This window comes from Tachypleus tridentatus, chromosome 6, assembly GCF_004210375.1.
Source record: "Tachypleus tridentatus isolate NWPU-2018 chromosome 6, ASM421037v1, whole genome shotgun sequence".
Classification (NCBI taxonomy): domain Eukaryota; kingdom Metazoa; phylum Arthropoda; class Merostomata; order Xiphosura; family Limulidae; genus Tachypleus; species Tachypleus tridentatus.
Window position 1 is genome coordinate 105,164,803 of NC_134830.1, and position 24,323 is coordinate 105,189,125.

At 32.1% G+C, this 24,323-nt stretch overlaps 1 protein-coding gene across 21 annotated transcripts in view; it reads right to left on the reverse strand.

The window, feature by feature from the left end:
* Positions 1-24,323, reverse strand: part of Ten-m (teneurin transmembrane protein Ten-m) — a 354,091-nt gene that overhangs the window by 13,253 nt on the left and 316,515 nt on the right. For 16 of the 21 annotated variants that reach the window (XM_076506757.1, XM_076506760.1, XM_076506761.1 and 13 more), the window contains 13 exons: positions 21,309-21,413; positions 20,445-20,639; positions 16,620-16,829; positions 13,464-13,649; positions 12,453-12,599; positions 10,682-10,889; positions 9,936-9,962; positions 9,357-9,476; positions 8,695-8,971; positions 7,995-8,262; positions 7,390-7,530; positions 6,665-6,914; positions 5,356-5,591 (listed from right to left, as the gene is read on the reverse strand). In XM_076506757.1, the coding sequence (XP_076362872.1) occupies positions 5,356-5,591; positions 6,665-6,914; positions 7,390-7,530; positions 7,995-8,262; positions 8,695-8,971; positions 9,357-9,476; positions 9,936-9,962; positions 10,682-10,889; positions 12,453-12,599; positions 13,464-13,649; positions 16,620-16,829; positions 20,445-20,639; positions 21,309-21,413 (2,370 nt within the window). The remainder of the gene's footprint in view (positions 1-5,355; positions 5,592-6,664; positions 6,915-7,389; positions 7,531-7,994; positions 8,263-8,694; positions 8,972-9,356; positions 9,477-9,935; positions 9,963-10,681; positions 10,890-12,452; positions 12,600-13,463; positions 13,650-16,619; positions 16,830-20,444; positions 20,640-21,308; positions 21,414-24,323) is intronic. The other 5 variants (XM_076506764.1, XM_076506773.1, XM_076506771.1 and 2 more) reach the window with 1 other exon arrangement.

Below are 24,323 nucleotides of genomic sequence, written 5' to 3' on the forward strand. Positions count from 1 at the left end.
GGTATCATTCATTATACAGGCGCTGACATGTTAATTGGGAATTCGCCTTTTACGAAGATTGTTTGCTTTTTTCAAAAGTTATTCGATATGATCAAATGTCCCAAGGAAAGAATTAAAATTGAGGTACTCACATTCAAAGGCAGAATTTTGTTGGGGTAGTTTGGGGAATATCTGCAAAAACTCACTAGACCAGACTCAATCAATCATTCTGGTTTTATATGAAGGTACGCTTTACCAGACACAACAGAAGTAAGATTAGTTGCTGGTAGTTTTTGCCAAGAAACAAATATTACGTAGTTTAAAAATATTTTGGATGAAACTTTAGAGCAGGATAAACGTTTGATATAATTTCAACAATAATGTACTTATTTAAGTTTTTTTTTAATTTATTGTTTAATGACTAGGGGGCGGTCTGTTATTCAGTTACATTCTATTGCCATATTTACTAATAATATGTTATTTAAACTACAGAGAAACATCATTATTAAAGCAGTGTTTATCCTTAAGCCACCATTTATACTGTCATTAAGTACACTTTTAAATTGTTTGATAAATAAAAAAACAGTTATTACTATTTCTCAGGGCAAAAATAACAATTTACACAAATGTATCTTAATTGGTTGAACATGCACGACTAGTCAAGTTTAGTTGTAGTAAAACTAAATGTACAGGGATTTATACATAAAAGCCCCCAGTGGCTCAGCGATATGTCTGCGGACTTACAACGCTAAAAATCGGGTTTCGATACCCGTGGTGGGCAGAGCACAGATAGCCCATTGTGTAGCTTTGTGCTTAATTCAAAACAACAACAACATTTATACATAAATATTGTACAATCATTTACATTACTCTCACAAACAATTTGTACTGAATATTTTTTCACGACATCCAGATTAAAGACATATTCACTGTATTTACCCCAGTCTTTTTCAGATAACGCTTCAAATTTTTTTCTCTCACGCAATACATACTTTCACTCGATTTATTTCAGTCTTATTCTGATAACATTTCAAAAATATTTCTGGTCACACAAAACACACTTTCATTATATTTATCCCAGTTTTGTTCTGATAACACTTCAAGAATAGTTCTGCAATACAATACAGTCATGTGAAAAAATTAGGACACCCTATAAAAGCCTGTGTATTTTTGCAACAATTTTGGATATATAGCTAGTTAATCTCAATTTTAACAACCCTGAGAGATTATGGGAATATAACTAAACAATTAAAACTGAGGTGCAGCTGGTGTGAGGAAAAAGTTAGGACACCCTACCACCTAATAGCTAGTGTTACCCCTTTTGGCTGAAATAACTGAAGTGAGACGCTCCTTGTAGCCATCTACCAGTCTCTGACATCGGTCTGAAAAAAGTTTGCCCAACTCCTTAATGCAGAATTCTGTCAGCTGTGAGATGTTTGAGGGGCTTCTTGCATGTATAGACTATTTCAAGTCACCCCACAGCATCTCAATGGGATTAAGATCTGGGCTTTGACTTGGCCATTCCAGGAATCTCCATTTCTTAGTTTTCAGCCAGTCCTTGGTGGATTTATTGGTATGTTTTGGATCATTGTCGTGTTGTAGGATCCAGTTCTGCTTCAGCTTTAATTTTCTTACAGATGGTTTCACATGTTCCTCAAGCACTCTCTGATACACAGTAGAATTCATGGTGGATTCTATGATTGTGAGCTGTGCAGGTCCTGCTGCAGCAAAGCAGCCCCAAACCATGACACTTCCACCTCCATGCTTCACAGTTGGTATGTGGTTTTTTCCTGGAATGCTGTATTTGGTTTACGCCAAACATGTCCTCTGTTCTAGTGTTCCAATAATTCAATTTTGGACTCATCTTTGGACTTGCTTGGACGATCAGACCTGGGCATGTTGGCAGTTGTTTGAAAGCCCTCCACTTGTTGACTATTTTCCAGACAGTGGAATGGCTGATTTGAAATTATTTTGGGATCTTTTTAAATCCCTTACCAGACTCATAAGCTGCTACAATTTTCTTTCTGAAGGCCTCAGACAGCTCTTTTGCTCTCACTATGGTGCTCACTCTCACTTCAACAGTCAGGAGCACACCAAACTAAAAGTCTGAGGTTTAAATAGGGCAAGCCTCATTCACAATGTTGAATAACGATCTTCTTGTGTCATATATTAACAATTAAAAAGACAAAATAATATTTTAATATATTATTCCTTCCTTTTATCTGCTATTAACATTTGAACTGAGAAACATATGAATAATGAGTTTACAAAAAATGTATTAAAAAGGCACATACGTTGTTTCCTTTCACAAATAGCTACCTAATGCTCCCTATCATTATAAAACACTTCAACGACTGATTTTGTGTAGCAGTTAGAACGAATAATTTTTACCACCCCTAATATTTCTTATATTCAATCATGTTATTCAATGTCACGCTAAGCTGATTAAAGATAATATCATGTAACAAAATTTTTACTTTTTCTTGTTCCTGGGCAGAAAGTGTTATTTTCCAATTGCTTATACGTAAAGTAAATGGAAAAAACCTATTTTTCTACTCAAACTTTGCATTTGTGACATGGGTAATGAAATTTCTAAATGTATCCATTTTCCAGAACATTCCAGGTAGATTCAGTGCTGCGTAGCTGATAGAGAATTTTCTCGAACTTACAAAAGTTTCAAGAACTTTCTGGAATGTTGTAGAATTTACGAGAATTTTCAAGAACCTTTCAGAATTTTCTAAAACTTTCTATAGTAATATATATATATATATATATACAGGGGCTCACCACTTACCACTTCAGTTTAGTTTTAGCTGCCTAAGTGAACACATAGACCTATCTGATTTTATTAGATATGGCATAAAGAAGCTGCAAGCATTCTCCAGACGCATTCTGCTATGTATGTAGCTAATGTATTAAGACAAGAGCAAAAAGGTACTCTGTGCCAGCATCTGCTAAATGGTGTGAAGCCTACAAGGCATATTTCGACATGCCTGTGGGAGATCAAGACAAACCCTGGGCACCTCATTTTACCTGCGAGCACTGCAAAAAAAAAGGTAAGATGGACAATTTTTGCTTGCTTGAATAGTAAGATTTTATATTATACAAATTTTAGACCTTTTAAAATTTAAATATTTTTTTTTAATTTCCAATAGTATTGAAAAAATATCGCATATAAAATATTTTGCATGAACCTCTTACACATTAGTTGTGGATCAAATAAATTTATTCTTCATAGTAACAATTTTATTTTACTATTATAATGGTACAGAGGGGCAAAGAGAGCCATAAAGTTCGCTCTTCTAAGAATTTGGCGTGAACCCACTGACCACTAAAACAATTGCTACTTCTGCATGGTGGACCCTTTCAAACATCGGGCTGGCAAGAATACAACTGCTATCACGCATCCGTACATTCTATCATCCATCGCTCCAGTGCCACACTGCCCTGAGCTCCCTGTACCCACTCCGCCATCGTCAGAAGAGGAGATATACATTGAAGATATAGATTACAATTTTAGAAGTGCAGCTGGTGAGAGAAACCCATACTACCCCAACCAAAGAGATCTCAATGACTTGATCAGAGATCTTTGTCTAACAAAGTCGAATGCCGAGCTTTTGACATCTAGGCTCAAGGAGTGGGATTTGTTAGATGAAAGTGTGCAAGAGGAAGCGTCACCGACATTTTTCGAGTTTCTGCACTCGTCAAGATAGGCTCTTCTTCTGCCACAATGTATCCGGTCTGTGCGAGGCAATTTAAATTGCCTGTAACCCGAACGAGTGGCGTCTCTTCATTGACAGCTCATCAAGAAGCCTCAAAGCTGTGCTGCTCCATAACGAGAATAAGTATTCATTTCTTCCCCTGGCTCATTTGGTGCACCTCAAAGAGGAATACAACAGCGTCAAACCCTTGCTAGGAGCCTTGAAGCATGATGAGTATGGCTGGGAGGTTATCGAAGACTTCAAAATTGTGATATTCCTCATGGGTCTCCAAGGAGGCTTAACCGAGTTTTCCTGTTATCTTTGCCTATGGGACAGCAGGGACACCGCAGCGCACTATAACAGAAAGCACTGGCCACCACGAACCGAGTTCTCTGTGGCTCACACAATGTCAAGAGTGAGCCACTAGTGGACCTCCAGAAGGTGTTGTTCCCACCATTGCACATAAAACTGGGTCTAATGAAACAATTTGTCACAGCTGTTGATAAGGAGTCTGCAGCCTTCAAGTACCTTCGAGACTTCTTTCCTAAGCTGTCTGAGGCAAAGGTCAAAGCTGGTGTCTTCATTGGACCACAAATAAAGAAGATCCTGGAGTGGACAGAATTTCCCAAGAAGCTCAGTAGTAAGGGGAAAAACGCTTGGGGCAGCTTTGTCGCAGTGGTTTGGGACTTCTTGGGCAATCACAAGGCCGAAAATTTACCCTTTTTTACAAAGAAAATAGGTTAATTTTTAAATTTCATTATTCAGGTCACAATAGCAAAGTTTGAAGAGAATAATGGCCATTTTCTGCACTTTTACAACATACGCAATTAAGAAATAACACATACTATTCAGGAATAAAATTTGTGTTACATAGTGTAATGAACAACGATGCTGTCATTATAATTCTTTAAGCTCTGCCCTCCCCATCCAGGGACACAGTGGTAGCCATGTATGTAATACATGTATGTCATATCATGTCAATGTTTGAATCTATTTTAGTGAAAAGTATATAAATTTGAATATTAAATGTATGTATACAATATATTTAAACTAAGAGCACTATTTTATTTAAATATGGTAATATCGTAAACCAATTTTACTTTAGCATGATATGATAAGTATCTTTCATATATTTATTACTCATAAGTTTAACTGTTGATATATGTGTATTTCTATATATGAATATATGTATATAAGGCCTGATACTGATAAATATTTGAGTATTTTGAAATGAATACATTGTAACTTACAAAAAAAAAAAACACTTTCTGAGCCAAGTAAAACATTGTTTTCTAATTCAATTTCTATCTTAGGCCATTTCATTCTAGGTTGGAGAAAAATTATTTCATGGATCTTTCATGAACATCTAAACAGGTTTTGTTTACCTGTGACGTGTTTCAAAGTTACACTTAGGTAATTTTATAAAGATGGGGATAAAGGTCCGGTTTTCTTTATTGAACAGTTCTTAGTTAATATTTACACATTGTACGAAAACTGTGACCGTATAATAAAGGAGGGAAAGATGAAACATTATTCACTTACGATAAAATTATAAGCTACAACTGCAATTGTTCTTCTTTTTAACAACTAACAAAACATCGATCGTAAAAGTAAAACCTCACTGTAAAATTACTGTTAGAATTAACATTCATGTAAAATTAAATATACACTGCACCTTTAGGATAAGACAGTTTTGCATCCCTAGCCGATCTTCCATCACCACAAAGAAGCTTATCTCCCGGTAAACACTTTAAGCCGCTACCAACTACAACTTCTATATTGTTACTAACATCTTCAATGTCTTTCAGACTGATAGCACGAAGAACTTGGTGTCTTTCTGGATCGGAAATATACAGTTTTCCATCCACTGGAGCCACAGCTAAGTGATATCTATAGGCTACTTGTGCATCACTGTTGGAACAAAAATTAAATCATTTACCGCTAATTTTTCAACTCAGAGAATTTAAAAGTAGCTTTCTTACCAGCTTTTTGTTTGGCATAAAAACTACCTTCAGTTTTTGTTTCAGTGAAGAATGTAGTCGTATTTTGTTATGACGACATTGAAATGCTAAACATGTGAGATACACTTGTTTATCCAACTTCAAAACACAATATTTATTACTAAATGAATATGCTGAAAAGTTTAGATATTACGATATTTTTGACTTTTATATGATGGTTTAACTCTCTCATACATATAACATAAAGGAAGTACGATATGTTCTGTCTATTCTAGTTTACACATAAAAAACCATCAAAAACAACATTAAAAACTATACAGCTATTACTTGTACAAAAATGCACCCTACCACACCCCTAATATAAACAGCAAATTATATATATGAAAGTTTCTCTTCTTGAAATTTTCCTGGAAGGGACCTACTTGTGTAACGATAACATTAAGCTTCTAATTTAGGGCCTTCTTTGGAAGCTTTTTATTTATTTTGTTTTAAACTCGGATATTTCTTTTTATGCTGTCACGATAGATTCACTGTGATTAAGTTCGTAATCAAGAGCTTATCGAAGCGATAATTAATCAAAGAACCTCTTTTCCCATTAAGATGTAAAGTATTTAATTTTTCTTTCTTGTTTTGTAACCTGAAATAGAGAAAAGCTGGACTTTATTACGATATCGACAGTTTATATATTACTGTACGACAGCACTATAATACTCCAATTAAATGAAGTAAATGCAAGCAATGTCTTAATTTACACATTAAAAAAGGATACATATATAAACATATCATGTTTCTCACGCCATTATCTTAAATTATACTTTTTACCATACTTAACACAATTAAAGAAACAATGCACCGGGTAGCGTAGGAAGATGGGCACTAAATGTGGAGAATTTCAATTCAGTTTTCTAAAGCACATGCATTCTACTCATTTTTGAACTGGTAGTTAAATATGTAGTATTCAACCTCTGTCTTCAGAAAAATAAAGTACAAAAAAATACGCATTTCATGCAAAAAATAACGTACCTGAGTTCTACTACTGTGGTAACCAATCCATTTGGTGTAATTCTACGAATTAAATTGAAGTCTCCAACAAATATGCTTCCATCTGGAGCTCCAGTTACAGTTACAGGTGCCAAAAGACGTTGTTTCTTTGCTATGCCATTGCAATCTGGACAATGCAGAAGTCTTTGTTGTCCATCTCCCATAATATTCAGTAGTACTTTGGGTTTGTTCTTTAAATAAATATTTGTACCATCTCCTTTTTGCAAAATACCTAGTGATAAATAATAATTCCACATTGACGAGTAAATGTTAATTAGTTGAAAAATTAAAGTTCAGTGAAAATAAGTAATAAGGAAATCTGTGTTTTCTTCCTAGAAAAAGCGATAAATAAATGTATATATACTTTTGTTTTACTGTTAGCAGGGTAAATGAACACATATAATAAATGAGATTGAAAACAGTTTTTATGTCTGTTAATAATGGTCTTTACCACAACTCTCTCAGAATGTATAATCGGCATGCGTTAACTTAATCCTGATGTAAGTTTCAGTCAGAATTACATACATCTATTGATTTTGGTTTCCAACTATCACTAAAGGCGGCATATAATTCACACAAACTAACTTTCGGTATTGGATCAATGAATTTATACGTAAAATAATTAATTGGATATTTCACGTCAATGTACAAACGTTTGTCATATTATTGAACCCTTTTACTGTAAAGCAGGATTATTTTTAGCTTACCTTCATGGAAGTTATATCGATGATGAATATCTAGATTCCAACCTCCGATCTCGGAAATACTCATATCATGTCCACTGACCTGGGTGTTCTGCACTTCCCAAATTATTTGTGGACAGATGCTGTATTCATAGCCAATATGGACTGTAACAATAAAAAACTAATCAAGTATAATAAGCTCGTTAAACTTCATGTAAATGTCATTAGGTACGATTTACGTTATAGAAAAAAACGGTGATGAATAATACAATTGTTAATGTATAAAATAGTAACTGTAATATAATATAATAAACTTAAATTTACAATAAAGTGTTTAAAGTATGATTCTAATGATATTGCTGAAATTAAATGTCAATATTCAATGAAAAAGTTATGTAAGTTTATTATTTAAATATCAATAGCCAACATAATCTATGTCCGTAAATGCATGTCTGAGGTTAATAGAAACATCAAAAAGTATTTACTAGTGATTCAAATAATCTTACAAAGGTCGAGTAACAACAAAAGCGATTTAAATTTTCTTTTATCAAAATTATTCTATTTCTCGAAACATACATGCACTTTCTTATTGAAAATATTTAATAATTTCATTAATACAATGCATTAACCTGTAGCAGTTGCTACTCCATACACTCTCTGTCGATAGACGTTTCTTCTGTTCCAAGCATATGTAAATTTAATCCCGGGGTCAGCCTCGAATTGCTTCTCAAACAAAATTCCTTCGATTGATATTCGAAGATGAATAAGACGCAAAGTCGGGGGAATCTCGTCAGGTGTTAGTTGTAGTTGAATTGTTGATAAATATCCCCCCATTCTACTGCTGTGGTAAACAAGATGAAGGTCTGTACCAGGAATGGAGAGGCTTTCCTGAACAACCTATCGGTAAACAGAAGAAACGCAAGAATATTATGTTTACGGTTCGTTTGTCTGAGAATTATCATACATACCTCAAAGAATATATAAAACATAATCTATTTATTTTAGAAATATTTTTAGGTAATAAATTTTCAAGATGAGTTAGGACTATCGATAAAGTATTTAAAAGCAGACGTCATCCTGTTTTACTGGGATCTTATGATATATTACAATCATTTCATGTCTCAAAATCTTAATGTGTCTCACACATAGTTTGATTTATTTTGTAAGGTAAACGTTGCCTCATCAGTTTCGCATTTGTTTCATAACTATGCATGAAAATAAAACTAAATACAGACTACATTATCCCACTAATCGAATTGTTTAGAAAGTTAAAATTTTAACTATATATATATTTCAATCTTGTTTTAATGCAAGTATTTTTCTAACAACCTGAGATTCTGTCAAAATGGAACTCTTCTCCGGACATCCACCTTGAAAGCCGTGTTTCCAAGTCGCAAGCACAACGGGCTTCATGGTGTCGTAGTTATGATCCAAACACAAAGATGACTTGTAGTCGACTGTATTCTCTTCACGAATGGTCATGATAACTTTATTCATGACAACAATTTCATTCCATGGAACAACAACAATACGTTCATGTGGCTTGAAAGGTTCACGTTGGAACTGCAGTGTTACAGCTCCACCCCCATTTACCATGAGGTCAAACCTATAACAAAGGTTAGGATAGGTTCAGTATGGAATGTAACTGTACTGTATAAAAACGTCTGAAAAAAAGCAGGATTTAATAACTGACAAGGTTAGCTTTACGAAGTCTAAATTAATATTCTTATAATGATGACCCTGAATAATCGAGAAATTGATTGTTCTTTATTTAATATAGTTTGTAGTTTGCTACAACGTCTACAAGTAAACTATGAAGTAAAAATGGTACACACTACACATAGTTTCCTTCCAAAACTGCTGTTACCTCTTATGACAAATCACTAACCACGAATATTTTACTGTAATATACTTCAATAATAATGTTTGTTTTTAATGGATAGTCTTTGTTTTTATTGTAAAATTATAACCTACATGGTAATTACTCTTACCAGCCCGTTTCTCTGGTAACAGTGAAACCAATTAGTGGATCTGTCGATATTCCAACTCGAATTCCCCTCAAGCCACTGCCAGATAAACTTACTACTTGCCCGCGGATTACGGAAGCACGACTAGGAAAAGGCAAAAACCACAAAAAATGGGAAACTTACTAAAATAGCTTTAAAAACGTGAATTATCTTGATATTCTAATAGTGCTATCTATTTAAAGGTATGTGAAAATTAACTTTGATTGATTGCAAAATTCTCTTTTAAGAAGAAATGATCTAAGCCATTTTAAAATGTATGGAGACATAATCACATCAAATTTTATTTGTTTTCAACGAAATGATATTAGCTGTCAAAGTAATAAGATATTATGTACTTTTATTAGCTACTATACTTTGTATAATGAGGAGTCGAAAATTACATACAGCAATGATTTTGTAGATTACTTAGCAACACAGTTTTCATAATTCATCACAAAGTAACAAAGTATTATTTGATTAAAAACGGTTAAAAACACTATACATATTTTGGATAATGTCATAAATTCCAGTCAAGAAAAAAAAGATACAGAAAGATGTACATACCTTGCATTAAAGTGATTCCAGAACATGCTGAAGGTGTAGAAGGAAGAAGAGTTAATCGAAATTAGACAGTTCAGACAGTTAATCTGTAAGTATTTATTTATTATGCACAAGGTTTTGGGACATCTTTATTTCAAGGATGGCTTAGCATGCAATATTTAATATTAGTTTTCGGATATAATATTTGGTTAACAATCGTCAATAACAAAAATGTTATACTTCATAGCTATTATTAGAAATCTGAAAGCATCGTTATGCAAACACCACATGGTTAAATGGTACACACTCTCTGTACAATTAATTTTTTCTGTAATTAGCACACGTTTTCAAAAGTTTTCAGGATCATAGTATTTTAAATTACTTATTTTGCTTTGCACAACTTTCACAAAATAAATTCACCTTTAAACTTTGAAGTGTTTGAAATATATCTGAAGTGAATTTTCATAACCACTTTAGTTATCGTGTAAAATAAACTTATCATACATACCATAAGTTTTAAACAGATTATATCAATATTTGTAGCTGTAATACCAAAAAGTATGACTTAAAACAAAGTTACTTGTAAACATAAACAGCGAGCATTAAAAATAAATTTATTTTCATTTTATTCATGTCAATATAAATATATATTTCACTTTTTTCGGAACTGACACATACTTTTTTAAATAATAATAATTTTTGTATTTATTTTTAGAGAAAATATGGAAAGTTTGAATAAGTACACAATATCTCCAGTGTAAATGTTATACCTGTCATTGAAAGCATCTTCTCGAGCATAGCTCTGAACTGAATCCTCTTCAATCAAAAACTGCATTCTTTGGAAAAAAGAAGACGTCACAGCAGGAGGCTGTTTTCTGAGAAGAATATCTAATGGATCTGTGGCTGAGAAACAAAGTGGGTTGTCCTTACAATCTTTACTCCTGCAGCACTCACTGTCAGCACAATCTACGAGTCCATCTGTCGATTTGGGAAATATAATAGGACTTAGAATGCGCTACGATAATTCAAGAAAATAATGCTGCACCATAACACGTTTAGGCGTAGAGTGAGTTACTATTGTAAATGCGATAAGCACTATTCACTTTCAATGCAAGTATCAGGCCACATTAAGTGATATTGATAAACCTCTAATAGTTAGTGCTATTTTAATAAATACATAATTGCACTTTGTTGTATATAGAAACAGAACTATTTCCCTTAAGCTTCAGAGAGCTCAAAGGTTTATCGTTTTAAAATTTAATGAATGCATTTGAATGTATCAAGTATTTCAGGAAATTATGTTTTTTTCTAAATGAGAAATAACAAGTAATTAAAATATAAGATGGAATACGAAAAGGACAATGAAAAGGAAACAAAGAATTCGTTGTATCGTTCTATGCAGTTCATCTTTCTATTCTTATTTAACTGTCAGATGCAACCATAACCTCTTTGTTAAAACCATCAAAATTCACTTTAACTCTAAACAAAGATTATGTGCAGGAAAAAAACCAACTTTCTCTACACTAGAAACTTATCTCAAAACTAAAATGCCACTCGCAAACTTGATAAGAGACTACAAGAAGTATAACCTCATTAATTAGCGTGATACACTCTAATCTAATCATCCCAACTCAGATTTTTACCAATTTAGAATAAAATACAATTGTTTTTCTTTTCTTTTGTGAACGTGTTTCAAAGAAACACAAAATCGATTAAAAATATCCTTTCTTTCATAATAGAAATGGCGTTTCCGGACTGGACGAATAATAATTTTCAGATAATTAGGAAGAAAAGTTCAAATGGAGATATACTGTAATGTTTAGTTTAATTTGTCTAAATGTGTCTTTTACTTACAGCGCTTTTCCTTGGGGGGAGAATTCTATTGTTTAGAAAATACCATCTAAAAGTCATATTGGTGAAAAGATTTAATAAAAAATTCAATAACTTTCTCTTTGTTTCACTTTCGAATTAGAACTATCTAAAGATCAACTAACACACTGATATAAAGTGAATCTTTTGCTAAACAATTATGCTAAGTTTTCAAGAAACGGATTTGCAGCATCAACTTCAGTTGAAAATATAATATCAAGTAAAATAATACTTGTAATATCATTAGATCATTTTAAAAAATAATGAACAAGTTTATCAAACTAACTGCTGCAACTGTTTATAACGTGACGTATACTTGCTATTTAACACCACATACACAATATAATAGTGAGTAGTTCCATGTTTAGAGATAATAGTTTTAATTTGTCTTTACTAATAATTCTAAAATATTCAGTCATTTATTTTCTCTATTCTGTAACTATCTGGTAATTAAATTATAATTGTTGTTGTTTTTACAAAGGGTTTTAAAGAAACTTCTTTCAAGATGTATTGTTCCATTAAAAATAAATTTCTTTCTTTGGTCTGAAAAACAGATATTTGACGAAGATAACTTAATTTTAAGTTAAGCTCAGTTAAGTCATAATGACACAAGTGTGAATTAATTCGGTTACATTTTGAGTCGATTTCTGAGAAATACTTTTTTTCCTTTACCATTGTCGTTGTCCTTGCTGTCGTCACAGACTCTTTCTAATGGGACATTGCAGTCCACTCCGTCCCAGTCGTATTCACAACGACACTGCCATTCGCCTCCAACCATCACACATTCTCCATGACTGTTACAGCTTTTGGGACAACCCTCTGTAAATATTTGAAATATATTACTATTGTATGAACTACCTTTCTTCTAAACATCTTATTTCGAACTAAGAACGTTATTACTAGATTATAGAAAATGATATAGCAAATATATTTCAATTTTATACCAAGTGTTCAGAACCTACAGTTTTAGTGTTTATTGAACGTTCCTATAAAATATTCATTTAAAGTACACATGCACCTGAATTTCTCATTAAGAAGGCTTTGATTGTAGTAAGATAGAAGAACGTAACTCTACAAAAGAAGAAAAAAGAATCCAGCGGTACCTATATTTATAGAAGATCATATAATAAGTATACTTTACAGCCAGGGATCACTTAAAGTCCTGTTTAATTCTGTCTTTTGGGCTATGACAGTGATGTGGTCATTAGTGTGTACTGAATACTTTAGAATTTCCTTGTGATTTACCACGACTTTAATTAAACAAACATAGATGTCTGTGTATGTAGCTAACAAATCATGTGCTCATGTTTTCACGCAAGACTTAAAATATATTTACGACAGATATAAGTTTTGATCTATGTTGAAAGTTTCCTCGTAACGACTTTCATGAAGTGTCTGCTTGTATAACTCGAATTACGTGAACTTTGAACTTATGGTTCCTTTGTTTATCAATATTAATTCTTAGTACATACCATATAAAGATTAACGTTTTCATTTAGCTTATGATAAATTAATTTAAAATGCTTAACTATCTATTTTTGATACTTGTGTTTCTAATTTTAACCGTGATGCAATACTTCAAATAAGAAGTTTTATCTGTTTATGTATTTACTGTGTTTGCAGAAAACTTTTAAACCTATGTAATGAATAAAAATATTGTTTAACGAATAATAAAAATCTTACCCAAAGTGCAATGACGACCATTCCATCCTTGAATACAAAGACAAGTGCCGTTTTTACATTGTCCATGCTCAGCACACCGTAGGTCACATAATTTGTCCATGCACTTCGTTCCACTCCAACCCTCTAAACATACACATTGTCTGTCTTGACATCTTCCATTAGGGCCGCAATCAAGATCACATTTTTCTAGAATAAAATTTTATTGATAAGAGAGAGACAAAAAGAAAAATAGTCTCAAAACAAAATTTACGTAACGTTTTAGTTAATCCAGCTCGAATCGCTTAGAATTCGAAAATGCTTATTATGAGTTGGATTAGATCAGTTGTGTAAACATGTACATAAAATTTCCGTAAGTCTTCTGTTTTATTATTTGTGGCCTCTTCAACGATGCCAGATTTACTTTATGAAAAAAAATAGTTGATGTAATTTCACAAACAAAAAACTATGTGTCCTTCAACTGTAATATCTCTTTAGCTTTTTTGTTCCGATAAATGTTGAAAAGAATTATAATGATAAAGCTTTCCTATGTACCACTCTTTCTCCTATACAAAAATGACTCCACTACATAAAACCTTCGTATACAATCTGTATTATATTTCATTTATTTGCTTATTTCTGTGTACGAACTACTAATCATTTAAGTGTATTTTGCATGTTCTTCATAGAGAACAAGATTAATAGTAGATCTTTGAAAAACACTAAAATAATGAGTTTATTTTACCTCATAAATCACTTATAATGAATCAAATACCATGAAGCAGATATTAGTTTTATCAGACTAGAAATAGATTGGTTTTAGTGCTGTGTGCCCATAAAGTGCACTAAAATACTGATAGTTCACGTCCTGTTGCTACAAAACGCGTTCCGTAGTTTGAGGTTTATTGATGCATTAGTAAAATGACAGTAAAATTCCCCTTTTCGGTCTGACAAAAGTAGGCAAAGAGCCAGCGATGTGTATTTTTGGCTAGCTACATTCCCTCTAGCTTAGCAGTTTATATTTATTAGAGCTATACAAATATCCTTTGCGTAACCGAGCGCAAAATTTCTGAAAAACCAAACAAAAGCGTTAGCAACAAAAATTGATAAAATATATTTCAACTACATTTGAAAATTTGTTATAATCATCTGATGTTTTTAATGAGTAAAATTATAAAACTAAGTTTCATAATTTTTAATTAGCATGGAAAAAATTAAAGATTAGACCAAAAGAGGGAGCAAAAGTCTATTACCTTAAATTGCCCTTCATTGAGCAATTTCCTCTACAAAAAGGATTCTCTTTCTAAAGGGCTACCATAAACAATTCCTCTAGAAACTAACTTTCTCATTCTTATTTTTGTTTTGTCAAACCACCTAAGGTACCCACTGTACCTAAACATCATTTACACATCTGCTATATTTTGGAAAACAAAGCTCCTGTATCACAAAACAGTTGTAAAACTATAACTTTTACTAACCCCAAATTAACCTAAAATTTATTATGAAACCGTGTTTCAGATCAAAAATTATTTTCGCTACAAAGATCATGTGCCTACTTCCCATTGTTTACATCTAGTCTACTCGTTACACGTGCGGAGACTAAGGCCTCCTATATCAAACGTTACTTTGAGTACGTGCATGTGAACACGTGGGCATAGATATAATTTTTTTTATACTAAAATTGCTTACTTCTTATGTACAGCATATTGCGGTTGTAACTGCAAATCCTTTTTATTTATTTTATACCTCCAGGCTACTGATGATGGAATTTTGAAAATTCCGAAACGTTTAATAAACGCTTCCTGTTATCACGTTCATGTTTTGTGTTACCATTGACAAAGTCTTCTAACAAACAAGATGAAAGGAAATATTAAACATGTAATATCACTACACTGAACATGTAAATTAAACAAAATCGCAAAACAAGTAGAATATGGATAAATTTTTGTAACACAATAGGGTCGGTATTGCCGTATTTTTAAATGCTGGCTGTCATCTATCCTTTTCATCCTTTTAGGTAAAGCTATGAACGCGATGTTTTTGAAACTGTTTTAAATCACAGGTAACTGTCTATATCTGTGCTAATATTATAGAAACACTAACAAAAAGGGGAAAAAATTAAAGAAATTTATTGACTTAAAATTTATAAATTAGGACACGTAAGGACACAGATTATTTATGGTCAAAGAAAGACACTTAAAGCGAAGCTAAAATTTAAGCTGATAATGAGTATAGCTAATTAAATATATATTTCTTACTTACAAGGCGTAGATTTCATTGTTTCTTTAGTTGGGTGCCCTTGTCGTTAACCATATTTTCCGCCGCGGTAATTGTGATTATATCACCAACAAAACTGTTTTTTTGAAATGGTTATTATTGAAGGTATATATTTTTATCTTTCACTTATGCAGTTTTATTGCACACGTAAGGTTCTGCTAAAGTCTATAAGGAATTTCTATTGTTAGGATAGACGGTGGTGTTTGATTAGGTGACTTCGTAATGTTTGTGGTACATTTTGAGTAAATTAATGCTATAAACATATATATATATATATATATATATATATGATTGTTACGAATGGTATTTATTTGATTATTGATACTAAATGACAAACATTATAAACATCATGAACATTTTGGTATATTTTTTTGGTAAATAATTAAACATTTGTTATAAGTTTTTGTATTTATGGAATAATTTTTAATGTCTAATGAATTTGACTACATTATTGGCAAATGACTTGTTTACTTTTGTCAATCGTCTGATAACTACTAATGTATAATTCATGTCTGCATATAAATTAAATTGTTTTTACTTTTGCTTCTATAAATTTAAAACTTTTTAACTTATACCATAATACATACATTTTAAAAGGTCTGTAACAAATGCTAAAACTGTTTACCACGTGTTGTTTCTACAGCAAACATCAGAAAACAAAACGCCTAAACGGTAAAGAACGTTTGTTGTGACCAAGGATCCAACACTCATATACATTTATACATACATACACCCAGCTGAAAATATTTCTAAACATATATACATAGAAATGAAGTTACTTAAATACTACAATCTAGACACATAGGACTCTAAATGAAGAAATACTACATACATATTACAAGCCCATCAACGCTGGAATAACTCCATCCAGTCACCCATATTTCAAAAAAAATCAAAATTTACCTTGAGAGCAGTCAGGTCCTGTCCACTGATCATCGCAAACACAACGTTGAAGCTCAAGATCAAATTGACCATGCTCCGAACAATCTGGAAGACAACGCAGTGCATCGCTGTCCGGTTCGTTACAGTCTGCTCCTTTCCAACCTTTCCTGCACAAGCACATACCGCTGACACAAACACCATGACCTGAACAGTCTGGATCTAGGCAGTCGACTGTAACACAGTTAGTTTCGTTAAGTATTCACAAACGATGTAACTTTTATTTTATTCTAATTCCTTTCAAAGCATTAAATAACCTTGCATGTACAAGTACCAAACAAGTTGTGAGAATCTTAGTTTATGTAGATATAGTTTCTTAAGAATACAAAATTTATCATATACGACTTTTGAAGATCCTTATGATGTCCCGAAAACTTTGAAGTCTAATAGTTAATTTCAACAAAGCTGGTTGCTATCCCTTTAACAGTGTTGTAGGATACAAAAATGAAAAAAAATGGTGTAAAAAACAGTCCAGACAACGTTTATCTATCCTTTACCAGATTATCTTTCTTCCATAAAATGTTTTGGGCAGTAAACAAAAAAAATCCATATATGTGTGTAACTCGAAGTAATTTAGCATATGTACGTAATTTACATATCAGAAAATTCCATTATTGTTTTACTTGTAAGGACAGCCATTCAGATTGTTGTTTTGAATTACTATGTTTAGGTTTTAGGAAGATTAAATGATAGAACAAACATGAAATACAATTAAAACTCTCGTTTTACTACCTAAATTGAATGATCGAAAATATCTTATTGGATTGACGATATGGTATATTATTGAGTACAAATCAATAATTTGTTTAGAGTAAAGGACACCAGAACAGAATTATAAATAGTCTTCGTACACGAGGTTTCAAAACATATAATATTCTTACTAGAATGACTATGACTATCTAATGCTTTTAATATATTTGTCTTATCAAACGTAATTAAGATTAGCTCAGAATAAAGTCTACAAGTATATATTTTATAATTCCTACGTATTTTTATGCATTGCACTATAACCGACATTTGAGAGTAATGCTACGGCCATAAATGATATAAATCAAAGACAAAAACTAACATTTTGCAAGTTATTATAAATTAATCAAAAGTTGTTAAAGAGAAGACAAACAAGAGGGAATCCTCAGTAACCGTAGCACTAGAAATTCTTTCAGGCTGGATTAGAGTAAATTAATCTATGGGACCTTTTTTCCTTTTTATGAGCTATATTTTGTGCACCATCAACACTTGCGTATATCCGATTCGATTTTAATACTCATCAGAATCTCTATAAGTCTACTCTCAAATGAAATTTCTTTTAAGCAGGATTAGAGTGTAATCGAATACATCAGTCAAAGGGGTTTGACTTCCTGAGTTCAAAACTGTAATTAAATCTCAATTCGTTCATGAGATGATGGAGCTATAAGCTAAAATTTTATACCTGAAAATCAAAACAAAAAACAGATCCATTATGTTCGTTTGAAACTAAGCACAATGGGCTATCTGTACCATGCTTACCACGGGTATCAAAACCCGGTTTCTAGCGGTGGGACTCAGCAGAGATACTGCTGTAGCGCTGGAAGGGCCTGAGCCGTTCTATGAGCTGTTATGTCGCAGCTAAAAATATAGCAGTGCTAAAATTAGACCTCATATTTACTTTAGTTTTTAGACTTGTGTTACACTCCAGAACATCGTTAGTAAATATTCATATTTCAAAGGAACTTTAAATAACAGTACCTGTTTACTGGCGAACTTTACCAACAAAACCAACTCGTTTGTATTAACACAACTCAGCGTCCTTCAGCTTACGCAGTGCGAGATATCGACATTCTATACTGTCAGAGACGATTCACTTGCTATTTTACTAAGGCTCAATATGATTGTAATTTATTTCTATCCAAAATGCTCTCTTGACGTTTTAGTTTCAACGAAAGTATAAACACATAAGCACAAATGAAAAAGAAACCGTAGAAAACAACGTAGTTTATGTATTTATAGTTTATTAAGAATACAAAATTTATCATATACGGACACGCATGTACAAAACAGGTCACGGGTGCTACGAACTAATATTACTTAATATATATTGTTAATAATAAAATTAAAGTTTAATTCTACAGACTTATTTTAATTTAAGATAAACGTATGAATGTGTATATTTTGTGCGTTTATTAACTTTTATCTCGAAAGGTTAATGATGTGTGTATTCTGTCCCACTTGATATTGTGTTCTAACTCACTTTCATCGTGTAATAATGTTGATTTATGTTTATATCTTTTTCGAATCTATACAACTCACGATATAATTTCATATGCGTGCTTATAGATAGTAAAAAAAATAAATCCCAAACAGAAAGTTTGCTGACACTTTTAACAATGGGAATGCAAATGTTTTTTGCACGATTAGCATTTATTTATTTTTTAAACGTTCCTAAAGTATTGAAATATAATTAAAGTTGCTTTAGCACATGGATTCGGGATATTTTGTATGATCAAAGACTCATTTTAACGATGTGTCTCATAGTTATGATACAAGAGTTGGGGAGCCATCCAAATAAAAAAGCCTTTAGCTCATTTTTCTTTAACGGAATAAATAAACTCTGATAAACGGTTATAGTTTCCTGATTTCTCTGATAATATGACGACGGAGTATAAGTAAAAAGAAGAAAAACAGGAAAATGGAACTTCATTTTCCTTATTCTAGGAAACTCAGTTCCCGAATTATTTAGTGATCCTTGACGATTTGCGTTTCAGTCAGTGCTGTAGAAGCAGAATAATGGTACATATAGTAATGTAAAACCTATTTTACGACCATTCGCCGGACGTAGACAACCATATTCGGCTTTAATTTTGGCCTTTTCTCTAGGGTTAAGTCAAGAAACGGCGGTGTTTCATGTCGTCCAAAATTGCCTTACTTTCTCTAGAATAATTCTGTATATGCATATATAGAGAGAGTTTATACCGTTTTTTAGGTCTTTGTGAAGGTTTTAAAGCAGCAACGTTAAGTAAATATTTTTGTTGTGGAGATCTGTGACTTTCTTTTATATTTTAGAAGAACGAGAAAAATAATTTTAAAATATTAGCATTTCACTAACAACAGATATAGGATACAATAGCGGATTACAACGGTTACATTTTTTTTTTCCGAATTTTCTTATGGTTTCAATAATAGAGTTCAGTTTACGTTATTCAGTTGATGAAAAACATACGTCACTGGCCCGGCAAGGCCAGGTGGGTTAACGCGTTCGACTTGTAATCTGAGGGTCGCGGGTTCGAATCCCCGTCGCACCAAACATGCTCACCCTTTCAGCTGTGGGGGCGTTATAATGTTACGGTCAATTCCACTATTCGTTGGTAAACGAGTAGCCCAAGAGTTGGCGGTGGGTGGTGATGACTAGTTGCCTTTCATTTAGTTTTACACTATTAAACTAGGAACGGCTAGCGCAGAGAGTCCTCGTGTAGCTTTGCGCGAAATTCAAAACAAACAAACAAACATACATCACACAACAAGGTTAGTAGTGTAATACTGATTAGAATTAGCATAGTTTAAAATAACATAGCGTTACAAAAAATGAAGAAAAAGTTTACATTTACATAAATTGATTTTATGTTTGACAAGACTTAAATCTGGTATTTCGTGGTTTCTTTTGACTATCGCGAAAACAACAACAATACAAAATGCAATTGCTTCTTTGTATTATTAGACGTGAGTTTTTCATTAAACACAAAGAATAATAAATCTTTTTAGCATAAAATAAATAAAAAACACGTGATATTTTAGAATACTTATAGTTGTGTTTACTTTCTTCACAATAATCCCCTTTATAGCCAGGAAAACATCGACAAGTTCCGTCTGCGCAGTCTCCGTGTCCACTGCAATCTGCGACCTCACATTCATCTTCCCTTAGCTGACATTCTTTTCCTTTCCACCCAGGATTACAAACACATTCTCCAGAAACATACTGGCCTCTGCCGCTACAGAGGACTGGACACACTCCTGAAAGAACAGAAAGATTCTACGAATACGTTCAATCACATGATCTTCTTCTATTTCACAATAAACAGTTAAAACGGTGTCCACTATTTTAAAAAAAGAGAGATTATAGTAAGAAGATTCAATTATTTGAAAGTAGAGTACTTATTTATTTATTTATCGCATTTCATCTAAATATTTCGTCACACGTTGTTGCTTAATAGCCTGAAAAACTGTCTTAACAGAAACGTGTGAAAAAAATTCCTAAAATGCAATCAAAATTACGAACTGTAATTGTAAAATAACAAAAGTCAATATCTGTCTGACATGTTGGTGAGCTTTTCTTTGTGTTAAATATTTCTATGAACCCGTTAGCACTTTCATCAAGCTCTCATTGCTTTTGTATGTTAATTGACAGTTTTAAGAAGACTTCGTATACCAAATAATAACACAAACGTTGGTGGTCAGATCGCATAGGTTTGACCTTGGTATAATTAGACGTTTACCTTCTGTCGCAGTGAATGTAAGAAGTTGTTTGGAAAACCACAATTAAATTGTAAGCTTTTTGAACTTGGATTAAAGAACGTAAAAAAAAGATAAATATTTATAATTTTATCAAAATTACTACTCTGTTTAAAAAACAGTCGTCGATAAAACGTACTTAACACCAAGCAACGTTACAGATAGACTTACTATAAGCACAGGAGTCTCCCGCGTAATCTGGCTCGCAAGCACACGTGCCCATGTCGCACGTTCCATGACCGTGGCAGTCATAGGGACAGGGTAAGCTCGATTGATCTGGAAAATATATCAAGTATGAAAACAGTGATTTTCCTAGAAATAATTGTACGTTTGATTTTATTTTTACCAACGTGTAGGCTTGAAAAGAATTCTTATATAAGGATTCTTGGATACTTTTTTCTCTCTTAAAATAAATTTCTAAATGTTAAGTACTACTAGAACTGAGCATTAGAGAACAAATTGATTTACTATAAACCCACCTTAATCTGTAACGTAAATTGGGATATCATACTATGTTTAATAGAGGTGTGAAAGTAAAATGCATTTGACTCTTAAATAACTTTCAATTTTTTTTCTGTAATTAATCATGACCATTCAGTCTCTGTCACTCCAAAGACGCTCGCCGTTTCAGCCGTGGTGGCGTTATAATATCAAGGTCAATGTCACTATTCGTTTGGTAAAAGAGTAGCCCAAGAGTTGGCGGTGGTGTTGATGACTATCTGCCTTCCCTCTAGTCTTACACTGCTAAATTAAGGACGGCTTTGCGCAAAATTAAAAAAACCAAATCATGACCATTCAGTTATAGAACATCATCGTATGTATAAAATATATGTTACGTATCAAATCAAAATATAAAGACCTTAAGTGACAATATGGAAACAAAAAGTAATTAAATAAAATATTAGAATACTTTTAGAAACGGCTTAAAATCTATTTAATTTTCTACCATATTCTTCTGTTAACGTAGTCATCTACTTTTCCATGTTTGAAAGATACAACACATTAACAACTTTGTGGAAGACCTGTAACCAGTATAATTCCTCGGATTATCCTGTGATAAGTGAGAACTTCAATGATAGATTGGATTGGAACTTAGTTTTCAATTTTAAGTTATTGTTTATTACAAAATTATCATTCTAGCTCTTTTGTTCACTGACTGGTTCAACTTCCGTCCCCCGCTAGTACAGTAGTAAGTCTACGGATTTACAGCGCTAAAATCAGGGATACGATTCCCCTCGGTGGACTCAACAGATAGTCAGATGTGGCTTTGCTATAAGAAAAAACACACACACGGTTTAACTCCATAAGTGTAGAGAAGTAATGGAGATTTTTCAAGTTAGTAAATGTCATTGAAGATTATAAAATCTAAATCGTAACTTTGTCAAAGGTTTATTCAAACAACTTCTGTCAGTTGTGTGTTTCTATTTCCTTACTGAAACTCACATTTATTTCTTTGTTTGTTTTAGTATGATGTAATTTTATGCTTATTGACTATCAGGTAGGATTATGTATATTTATATATTGTTTTTAGCATATTTCAGGAACTTCTGGCAACTAACCTAGTTTTACACTTAGTTTTATTAAACGCTTCTTTTCAGTTTTGTGATACCCTAAAGTGAGCTTTTAAAACTTCTTCTCACCAGATGTATTTTGCTGAAACTATACTGACAGCAGTGATGATAAACTGCCTCTGTAAATGTCTGTGTTTTCAACTATAGCAGCAGACTAGTATAAGTTATCAAGTTACTTATCTTGTAATTAATAAAAAAATGCAAATTGAGTAAAATTAGCGTAATCAAAATTCATGAAATCCGTTATCAGTATAGGATCATTGTGTGAATAAAAGACATGTCAATACACCATTAATACCTTTAATCCTTTATATTTTCAAACAACATGCATTACATCCACTGGCTTGAATTTATAAAGTTGAGCATATAATGGTTTGATTTTCAACTTAAAATATTTTAATTCTCAACATAAATTTCCTTATAAAAAATAACGTAAATGCTAGCTTATTTTTCAAATTAATATTTTATTAATGTGTAAATGTATAAAATTAAGGGAATAAATGGATTTTGAACTTATATCAAAGCAATTAGAGTCAAGAATCCATGAGTATAATTTTTTTTTTTCTAAGAGACAAGTATCTAATTCCTACTTGATCACAGAAATAATGTGGTAATAATAACAAAGTGTTAAAATCTGTACAGTTAAAATGAAACCTCTGTTAATAGCAATATCAACTATATCAAAAAAGTATTTTATATTATAATTAGTTGGTTTATAGCTAACATGTTAATTATTATTAAATAAGAAATCTATGTAACAATAGAAGTGGATTGGTTTTAAAATACTTAAGTGTTTGAATACATTTCTTACTCAAATGGCAATTTTCTTATGAAATTCAATAGTATTTTATATTTTTTTACTCATCTTAAAGCTTGGTGGAATATATATTATTTCTTTCATGTTGCATTTCATATTATAAAAAAATATCATAGTAAAAGTTTTTACTTAATCATAAATAAAATTCAACTTATTCTCTTTCTTCCAGAATTATTACCATTGTAACAAATGGTAATATTCCTATCAAATTCAGTTGTGTTTTCTTTTGTATTTTCTAACATTTTGCAACTTAAAACTTTCTCACTATGCATTATATCATTTACTCTAGGTTGAAAAAGAAAAGAAAACATCTGGAAAAAAAAGGTTTCCTGTTCAACTGAGTCTGCCATACTAACACCAAGAATTAATAGGAAAACTGTATGATTAATGTATAATGATATATTTGGTCCTTGTGAAGTTTTAAACTATTACGCTCAAATTAAAAATATTACTTCATATAATATGAATTTTAGGTCTTTTTAAGCTGATTTTATGTGAATCATTAAATGACATAATGAAGAAAAAGTTATCATGGGAAAATTGTAAAGTAGAAAATAAGAAAGTGATTGAAATTAATTCATTTGGATGGATTTCCAAGGAGCACCTATCAGACACTTATTATCACACTTTATTCTATTAATGTTTCAAGATAGGTTTAAAAGATTTTACCAACCATAAATGTCCCTCTTATAAAGATATTTGTTGTTTACCACTTTAATGTAATTATAGTTATGCATGCTTTAGTATTTCAATATTGTGAATATTTTTTACAGTTGAAGTAAATATTATAATACATTA